The sequence below is a fragment of the Mycteria americana genome, chromosome 14, assembly GCF_035582795.1.
Source record: "Mycteria americana isolate JAX WOST 10 ecotype Jacksonville Zoo and Gardens chromosome 14, USCA_MyAme_1.0, whole genome shotgun sequence".
In the NCBI taxonomy this organism is placed as follows: domain Eukaryota; kingdom Metazoa; phylum Chordata; class Aves; order Ciconiiformes; family Ciconiidae; genus Mycteria; species Mycteria americana.
In genome coordinates, this window is record NC_134378.1 from 8,612,156 (window position 1) to 8,622,479 (window position 10,324).

Here is a 10,324-nt window from a genome sequence, read left to right on the forward strand (position 1 = left end):
CTGTTTTCTCTTACTCTGGTCTTGAGATCTGCAGTTCAAAGGGAGCCAAGGCCTCTTCAGATGAGTGGCTTCTACAGAAGGGTGAAGGAGAGTGTACATGCAGGAGTCAAGCATTTCAGCCCACATAACCACCCCGAGGTTCTCTCCCAGTACAGATCTATTGCAGTTCTGAACGTCCGCTACAGCTTGACTCGATCATCTGTGTACAAGGTAGTGTTAAAGCTTTAATCAGGGTTGGCTAGGCAATCAAGCAGAAATCTTCATCTGCACTAATATTTAAATACAAGACTTTGCTCAGGTCTTAGGCATGCTGTTGGTGCAACCCCCAGTCCAAGCCTCAGTTTGTGATCCAGCAGGGAGAAGTAGTAAAAGGTAGCATTCAGTCTCTGTATGAGAGATGGCTTTGCATGAATCGCATTGCTCCACAATGAAGTCTCTATAGCTGATTGAGAAATGACATTGTTGCATATTTCAAATCTCTTTCTTGCCTCTAGCTGTTCAAGGCTGAGAATGCTGCAGTCATTCCCGCTGCTAAATAGGAACTCTTCAAAATAGATAAGAAACATGATGAGATAGCGATGCTTCCAGTCCATCCTTCAAAGAGACAGGACTGGTTGCTTCAACACAAGTTGAAAACAGAACAGAAAATATTGAGACAGAAACAGAGACAAAAAGGGGAGCAGGGGAGGAATGGACTGAAGCCACCCTAACAGAGGAGGAAATAGCAGCCACCCTATGCCACAAGTCCAACCCCACTTTTTACGTCCTTAATTCAAACAGCCTTCATGCACTCTGAAACAGCATCACCTTTGATTGCACTAATCAAGGGATCATCTGTCAATTCAGAGCATTTAATGGAAATACTGCTGTGTAAATACAGATTAAGTATCCCACCACAACACAAAGACAATGGTAATAAGTAGCAGCATTAGTAGACTACACATGGTTTCATGCACAAAACAAAGCACAAAACAAAAGGGCCTGGCTGAAAGAAGACTGCAAAGAAACCTTGCCATGTAATGAGAGAAACTGGGAGATACAACCATTCTGGACAATTTCAAAGATTTGATCCACAAAACAGATCTCTGCAATCATGGCAATTGCTATTTGCAAATGAAAAAAAAATCTTCACAAACTAGATGAGTCCACAGAATATATTTCTATTTCCTAATTTCAAGAGTATCTCAAAAAAGGAGATGAAGTGCAGGAGATTTGAAAGTCTTTGCCACAGGAAAGGCCTAGTCTAACAAGATTTGAGTGGTCAAATAAGGTTTCTGCAAAGCTTTGTCATTAAATTCCCATTTCGTGCAAGAAAACTGATGGCAGTCTTTGCAGATAACAAAGGCCTAGGGGACAAGCAGATATATGTGGGTCAGCAGTACTCTCTCTGGTGGTGACCAGTATAGACTGCCATTGCACAGTGATTTCAAGCATCACTGAAGTAAAAATATACATTACCATTTACATCCTAAAACACACTACAACTGTGCAAGGCCCTTACCAAGAAAACACCCATTGCAGGCTGAGAATCCATTTGAGGCTAGAAACAAAAACAACAGAAAAGGGAATCTACAGCTGGAAAGAAGAGGGAAATTCACACATAGTCCCTTATATTTTCTTGCAAGTGCCGGAAGGAAACAATAGGCAGGCAACAGAAATAAGTAATTTCTCGAAAGCTTCATTTGTCATGGACTCATCTGGATGCCTGCAGGCAGACACTGCACTTGGGAGATCCTGCTTTTTCAAGCCTTAGATACCCTCTCAGAGTGGGATGCCTCTGGGACTGCCAGGGTCTGAACGCAGGAAAGCTGGCTTGAAAACACATCACTCTCTTCCCCTTAAGGAGGATTCAGTGTTGCCCTTCCAGGGTACATCCCAGAAGTCTAAATATTAGACTGCTCCCATAAATCCTCTATGCAGACACCTAGTCACGGTCACTGGTATGAACAATGAGTTGTCCTCAAATACAGGTACAACCTCAGATACACCTTTCTTAAGACTCCTGTGCTACAATAATACTCCTGTATAATGTACAAAAAATGTGAAGCAATCCGTTCCCTCACTCAGTACTGCTAAAACCTTGGGAGTGTCTTGTGCCTACATTTTGGGCACGAGAGTTCAAGAAACATATGGATTAGAGAATCCAGATAATATCACAGGAATTATCAGAGGTAAAATTAAATAGTTTTTGAGAAAAAAAGTTAAATAACTTGACAATTTAGTCTAGTCTGAAACAAAATGTGAAAACATCCATTAAATACTTGAGGGATTGATGCAAAGAGAAAGATCACCTCTGTGCTCACTGAAAAAAAAAAGGACATTAAACATTACTTTAGGCATAAGAAGACATTTCTAATAATAAGGACATCTGAACACTAGGATAAACCATCAGAAATGACCCCTCCTTTCAGATCATAACATGATGGGATGGTTTGTCAAGATCCTCTCCAAGACTGTTTTTCATAATTCTATGATATGATGTAAAATTGTAGAACCACATTTCCCACCCCTGCAAAGCAGTACTCCTGCCTATGGCACAAACACTGTGTGACCTGGGAAGTGGAAAATCAGGAAAGCTTTCAAACTTTTTCTCTTCCCATATTTAGGGACAAACAAGCTCCCGTAATGGGTATCAGTCTGCTTCCTGCAAAAACCAGGCACAAATTGTGTAAAATCAAACATGCATTCAGCTATGTGTGGAGCAACTAAAATAATTTCTGCTATCTGCGGTGCTTGTTTCACTTCTTGATCCACATGCCCTTTCCTACCAAAGCCCAGGGTCTCTGTCCCTCCCGTACACTCACTCAGCTCCCAGACTGCTATTGCAAGTGAGTTTTGTTGCAGAGGCACCAGCGTGGCGCTGGGAAAGCAGAGGGCAGCCAACCTCTCCCTCCCCCCCAGAGATCATGACACATGTTCAGACAACAACTGGCATCCCTGGAGTGAGAGGGAGGGACAAATGGCAAAAGGGCTGATTGACGATACCACTGCAATTGAGAGGAGGGAGCGATGCAGAGCCAGAGTCAGGTCAAACACCTCATTCTGAAGGATGTAACGAGACCAAAGTAGGTCTGAGATAAAGGATAACAAGGGTCAGATGCACACCAAGCTGGAATGAGCTAAGGGAAGCAAAGGGAAAGGAGTTCTAGTTCTCACCTGTGTGGCAGTAAACTGGTGAAACTACATAAGGGATTTATTGATATTTTCTCATGGTGGAGATTCTGTCAAAGTGCAAAAAGAACTCAACAGCTTTGTTCATATGAAAAATCTGATGTACTCCTATATACCTTTGATTTGTAAAGCCTCACTGCAAAAGGCATGGGCTGGTCACACAATTCTCCAAGTAAAAAATTAAGCTCAGACATGCATCTCAGAGCAGAAGAGAACCTGGGAATTCTGTATCCTCCATCCCTGCTCTTAGACCCATGGCTTGTAAACTGGGCTCCGCAGACCACAGGCTCAGATGAATAAATATTTTCAGAGCTTTCTCTGCTTTGTTTTGCTTTTCTGTTTTTCACTTCTGCTTCACTTTCTACATCCAGACTGTTTTCTTCACATTCTCTCTTTGTTATCCAGAGCAAAAGAACCTTCTAATCTGTTTGCATTTCAGCCTTTAGCAGCTAATTTTGCACTACACTTAGTCTGAATAGAAAAGTCTACTAGCAGAATTGCCAGCCCCAGATATTCAAGAGTCGTAACACAAGCCCCTAAAAACTCATGAGCATTTATGTTTCGCTGATGTTATATCTTCAAACTTTGTTTACAACTAGAAGGCCTACAAACGTGCCATTTAAAATGAAAGCTGCAATCTTCCTCAATGTCAGGAACTAGGCTTTTAAGAAAAATGTCCCATGTTAAGACTCAACAGTAGAAAATCTTGATCATTTGCAATTGTAACAACTGGCTGTAGGTAAGCGCATGTGACTAATTGACCAAAACAACAGAACAGCAAAGCTAATTTAGATTTCTTCCAAACAAATTTCCTCTTCCATCTCCTTTCTCTCCCCAATTGCTCTTTTAGCTGTCTCATAATAAAGGAGCAACATTACCCAAACCATATGGTTCACCTTCCAGAATCAGTTTATCTGTATCTACTGAGGATGAAACGGGCAGAGAACAGGGTAAGACAGGAAACCACACCTCACAACCGAGACAAATGGTCTGTTTGTTACTCTATCTGAGCACCAGAGCCCTAATCTTGGATGCAAACAAGATTGTGAAATATGGTTTAAAAAAAAAAAAAAAAAAAAAGCCTGTGATGCTTATCATATTTCAAGATGGGTGGAGTGCAAAATCCAGAGATACTAGATAATTACAACAACAAAGCAAGCAAGAAAAAGGACCATAACATAAATATTTTGAGTCTGTAGGATGTGGGTTAATTTCTCTGATGGCATGTGTCCTAACATAACATATTTATACAATCGATGAGATGTCTTCATATAAAAATGAAGGATGGCATAATATTAAAACCTAAAAATAGTCCTGGTACAACTACTTATCCAACTTGATACCCATCTGATAAGGACAGTTCACCTTTCATACTGTGTTCATGCCTGCATGAAAGTTAAAGCTAAAAGTACATCCTGTCATTCTGACATTAAAATTTACAAGTTGGTGGTTTGTCTTTGGAAAGATGAAAGAGCCGTATTTACATACAATGTGGAGAAAAATTTGGCTTTATATACTTGCAATTACCTGACTAAGTTGTGGAAGCTGCACATGCAGGTTAGAGCTAAGCATTCAGTGAAATTAAGGATGGCAAAAAAAAAGTCTATGCAACAAAATACCTACCTTTGCAATCTAGTGTATTGGATAATTACTGTTACTACACTTTCACATGTAATTCATATGATTATATCTACAAACTGGTAAACCAAACCTTTAAATACTGACATCTAACTGTTGTGTACCCACTATTCAATCTATTTTTAGAATGATGGTCAATGAGTATGTCTGAATTTGCTCAGGGCTCCTGTTTCTCCTTACTTGAAAGCTGGTCTTTAATTACTGCAATATTAGTATCACATATTTGACTGGGATTCTGTGGAATGACCACGCGGCATTCAAACAAACCACAACCTTCCTTTTCTCAATGAGTTGTCTGTGACTTTTCCATACATATTCACAACACAGGCAAGAACAGATACCCAGAGAACGAGTAAGCTTAAGGGCTGCAATGTGCGGACATTGCACCTCAGTACCCAAAGACTCTGCTGTCAGCCACATATTCATGTGCAAGACTGCATGCCACCAGACAGATGCTTTGACATTTAAGCAACTGGTCACTCAAACAAAATTATCACTTCGTTTAATTTTGTCACATAGAAAAGAAATATTTACAAGATCACATATAAAATGTAAACATCACTGCATATGTTGCAGAGAGTAAAAAGAGGCCAAAGGCAGGCAAAGGATTAATTGAATCTTGAAGTCTGGAGACTGAAAATCCTTATGGTTTATGATCTCACCAGAGACTTACAACAGAATTATCTGCCTTTATCTCTTTGAACTTTATCTTACTCCATCAGTAACTTTTAGTAAAGTTCCATTAGCTTCTGATAATTTTCCACTTTGCTTCTTATTCGATAAGTAGTTCTTTAATGATGTTGGCAGCAGTACGTTTTCATCCATTCCCGGTAGTTCTCCCTGGTGCTTAAAAGGTTTGGCTGTGTAATGAGCCTTTATTAGTAAAGTTATTAACATATCTGCATAACTGCAGTATTATCTATTAATACTCCTGATTTACACAGCATTTCTTCAAGGAAGGTTCCATATTTTGCCACATCATCTGCCATTTTGTTAGGCAGGTATAAGACAGGACACAATACAGCATGTGCATATTCATAATTAAATCAATAACTTCAGATCATCAGCTGTGAGCTGGTAGAAAAAAAGTTTGCCCTCTCTCAGCATGGTAACCCCTCATTTTGAGGGTTAATCTAAGAAAAGTAAGACTATCAAAATCACGATATGCATATGAGTATCGTATCTGTATTGTATTACCATTTAACATCAAATCCAGACTCTGTTTAAAAAAAAAAAGCTATATCCCTTGGAATTGATCATCTCATCTTGTGATATCTGGAACAAACCACAGAGAAAAGCTACTGGGTTTCATTCTCTCCACAGTTCTGATATGTAATACTGTAACACAACCTATCAACAGGAGTACCAGAAACTAAACAGGAGCAAAACTGACTAGGAACACCTTCTTGTGTCCAAAATTCAATGGAATAAAAGTGTTACAAACAACAGACACAGCGAAAAATTAACTGTATGTATTAAACCTAACAGTCTGAATAGCCTAATTTAGCTGTAGTAGCACGGGACACCTAAGTTAAATTTACAGATATAACTCCTTTTGTCAGAATTACTTGAGGTATGAAATATAATAGATTCTAGAGACTAAATTTTATTTAAATAGGTAAACATCTGGAGCATTTTTATTACATGAGTACAAAACTCATAGCAGAATGTTCTTCATGGTGACTAACACAATTTTTATTGTGAGAAAAGAGAACTCCATGTTCTAGAACTTTAATGATATCCACTTTGTTAATCTATGGAAGCAAAATTAGGACCACAATCTTTTAGGCAAAGCAAATAAGGATTGAGTCCTTATGTTTACAGCGAACCTACTTTCCCTGCAGCTTAGTGGGAAAAAATTTCTAAGCATACAAAAAAGAAAAGAAAAAGGAAACCTTTCCTTTAACATGGTCACCTATTAGTCTTCTAAAAAGGACCAAAATACTCTTAATAAATCAAAGTTCCTTTGATTTATTTGCAAATCATAGTATTAAATACTTAAGAGATTCTTTTACATTACCAGGGAACACAGGAAGCTGCTGCTAGCAAGCAACCTCAGTGCTGTGAATAAACCCATAGAATTTAGTTGTTTGCTTTTTAAAACATTGTTTATTGAGAATACTTAATGAGGACTAGGGCTTCAATAGCAAATATTTAACAAAGAGCACAAATTCCCTCACCTAACCTTTTTCTAAAGCACAACTGTCCCATCCTACCTAAGGAAAACTCATTCTGACAACAGAAAGATATGAGATTTAGCCTTCCTTTATTTATCAAAGCTATTAAAGTTTCTTAAGCAAAGGAACCTGTAGCCTGCATATATATGCCATCTCATGTTTGACAGGAACAACTTTCCATAAGATCTGGGAACTGCAGCTGTCCTGCACAGAGGAACTGCAGTCTGTTCTCCACTACAGCCAAAATTGCTTCTGCAACATATGGAAGTATAATCAATTTCAGTACAATTCACACAATTAAAAAAAAAACCCTAACATCACCCAACCATGTTTGAGTGTTAACTAGGTGCATTACCCCAGAAAGTGTAATAGTTTACATCTGTTTTGCACTGGGTAAGTGCTACTCACACAGAACATGAGATGGTAAGAAAGAGACCCATGGGGCAGGAGCAGCAGTTCCTATGCAGTAATGCCAAGCACTCAGAAAAACAAACTAATGGGAGTAAAGTGGACTTTTATTTGTGAGGCCCAGGTAGATTTGAGAATACAGGGTCCCGGTGCTACAGCATTACTTTTATTAGTGTCATAAGGCAAAACTTTTGCCCTATAGCTGCCTGTAATTCCAGTGACTGTATAGATTATATTATCCTTGCATGTCATGTCAGCTGTCCAATGTGGGAGGCAGGGCAGAATTCCTTCCTTTGTGGTATCTTGTTAGAAGGTATTAAGTTATGGCCATCCACCAAATTTATGCATAACATATTTCTCACTCCAAATTTTATTTTTAAAAATTTCATCCCACTACTGCTCTTTTTCCCCCTCACATGCTGCAGTAGATCCTCATTCTTCTTTCCTTGGTGCCAACACCACTCAACTATCCAAATGCAGTTGTATAGCAATTCAGCCCATAAGAACTAGGTCAATGATTGAAGAAACTGTCATTATTTAGGACAGCACATGAACATTCAACACACGCTTAAAGTTAAGCCTGTGTGTGAATGCTGTTCTAAACCAAGGCCTAGAGATAGGAAAGACCCTATCCCTCAGTGCTTTATTCAAACATAATTACCAAAACACAAACTCCATAGGGAAGGGTAAAGCTCATCAGATCAGAATCAACCCCCCAAGATACTACAGCCAATCTACACCTAGTAGCCAGTAACAAAGTGACTGTGAAGGGCTCTGACTGAGTGCCATCCTGAGACCACAGCCAAGAATACTCTGTAAGTATCTTCTCCTGCCATTACCTAAGGCATATGACTCACTACTGCTCTCATGAAAACTGCCAAGTTAATGAATATAAATAAATAAAAGATTTGTTTTGGTTTTCAATATATGAAAATCCCGTTAGTTAACACTGTGAATGCATTTAGCTGTAAGAACTGAAGCTAAAAATACATGCAGCTTGAATCTGCATTCCAGCCTCCAGCTGACAAAAACTCAAATTCAGTACTTAGGACAGAGGAGTTTTCTGAGGTTTTTTTGTTTTGTTTTGTCTGTAGGGTGGGGCACTTCTGCAACTCGAAGCTTTTTTAAGAATCTCCTCACACTGAGACAGAATCCCAGTTCTAAAGGAAGCTAACTGGCACGTCAGTCAGAAGCTTTCTGAAATTAAAGACTCTGAGTTCAACTATTTGAGAGAGAAAAGGAGGATTTAAGTAGAGACTAGTTCATAAAGCAACCACATCCTTTTCATTTATCTTTTATGCTAGACAGTTTGCCACTTGGGTGAATCTGAAAAACACTGAAGACAAACTGATTTTAAGAACCAAACAAACAAAAACCTTGCCAGAAAGACAAGTCAAAAAGGGTCCAGGGTCTAAGCCCATTTAGATGAAATCACAGTTTAGTACTTATCTAGCAAAACACCAGAAAGAATTTCTGCCCTGTCCAATCTTTTAGAAATCTCTGCAGAGACTTCCCTTGCTTTGATTCTCGATCTCTGTGTGATCAAACAGTTTATTCTTCTTCTTTTTTATGGCATATCTGTTATCTAGTAACTTTTACTGCAGGCTCTTCTAGTTATTTGCAGGAGTGTGGTGGTATGCTGATGAATTCCACATCTAGAGCCTATATAGGAAAAAGGAAATATCCAGATGGAGTTTTACTTCTGAACTAGTCCGTGGGTAATTTCAGAGGGTGGGTATAATTGTCTCCACATGCACAGACTCACCCGGCCCAATCACATATTTATGTTTACCACTACAGCAAAATATATATAATATTTATTTATAAATAACAGGCAGTAAGGGTAGAGTTTCCAAGTGGGTGTAACAGCAACTTCTGAACAACAACAAAAGGGATGAGGCATTCTGAAAAGCACATTCATTTCTGGATCCGTCCCTGTCACCCCACAGCGAAGCAGAGACGCCCGCGTGCTTCCCCCGGCCCAGCGGCCAGGGCACGGCCAGGATGCTGCGAGATCCGGCACTTCCATCGCTCCGGCGGCAGGGTTTTTCCTCACCGGAGGAGAAAACGCGGTTGCTGGCGGTCCCGCTCTGCCCACGGCGGACCCACGCCGGCCCCTCGCACATCCTCCCCCCAGCCTCTCGAGCAGAAGAAACTCCCCCTCGGCGGAGCGGGCCTGGCCCCAGGCACTTCCCACAAGTTGCGCCAAGCGCTGCCGCGCCGCCGGGACGCACTCACAGCCCCCGGCCCGCCCGGGGAGGAGCCGCTCCGCTCCGCGCCGGGCCGGGCCGGCCGCCCGCCCAGCCCCCCCCCGGTGCCCCTGAGGGCGCTTCCCCCGCCCGCGCCCCGGGGCGTCGCTCACCGACTGCAGGAAGTGGAGGGTCCCCACATAGTCCCGCTCGGTGCTGAGGATCTCGTTGAGGACGCAGAGGCGGAGGCGCAGCTGTCGGTCGGTGTCCTTGGGGCAGCCGGCGGGCTCCGCGGCGCTGGGGGCGCCGGGTGGCGGCGGCGGCGGCGCCTCCATGGTGGCAGCCGCGGGGCGAGGCGTTCCGCTTCCCCGCCGCTCTCCTCGGCCGCCTCAGGAGCCCCCCATGGCCGCGCGGTGCCCGGCGCGACTGGGCAACGGCGGCAACGGCACCCCCTGCCGCCCCCTCGGCCCTGCCTCGCCCGCGGGTGGAGGCGCTACAGGGGCCGGTCGCTGAGGGGAGCCCGGCTGCGGGACATGCTGGGGTAGCGGCGCGGCGAGCGCTCAGCGGCGACGCAGCGCTGAATGAAGAGGGAAGGGAAGCCCCGGCGGCGGGGAGGGGGGGTGGGGGGAAGCGAGAGGCGGGCGGGGAGGGCGGGACGGGGAGGACGAAGGCGGCGGAGCCCGGCCCCTAGGGGCCTGGCCGGGCCAGCGGCGGGCAGCGGCCTGGCGGGACGGCGAGGCG

General features: G+C 42.7%; 1 protein-coding gene across 4 annotated transcripts in view; it reads right to left on the minus strand.

Annotated features, from left to right (window-relative positions):
• Window positions 1–10,184, minus strand: part of PREX1 (phosphatidylinositol-3,4,5-trisphosphate dependent Rac exchange factor 1) — a 173,106-nt gene extending 162,922 nt beyond the window's left edge. For all 4 annotated transcript variants that reach the window (XM_075516828.1, XM_075516830.1, XM_075516827.1 and 1 more), the window contains exon 1: window positions 9,757–10,184. In XM_075516828.1, the coding sequence (XP_075372943.1) occupies window positions 9,757–9,918 (162 nt within the window). In that variant the 5' untranslated portion in view covers window positions 9,919–10,184. The remainder of the gene's footprint in view (window positions 1–9,756) is intronic.
• Between the last annotated feature and the right edge of the window lie 140 nt (window positions 10,185–10,324).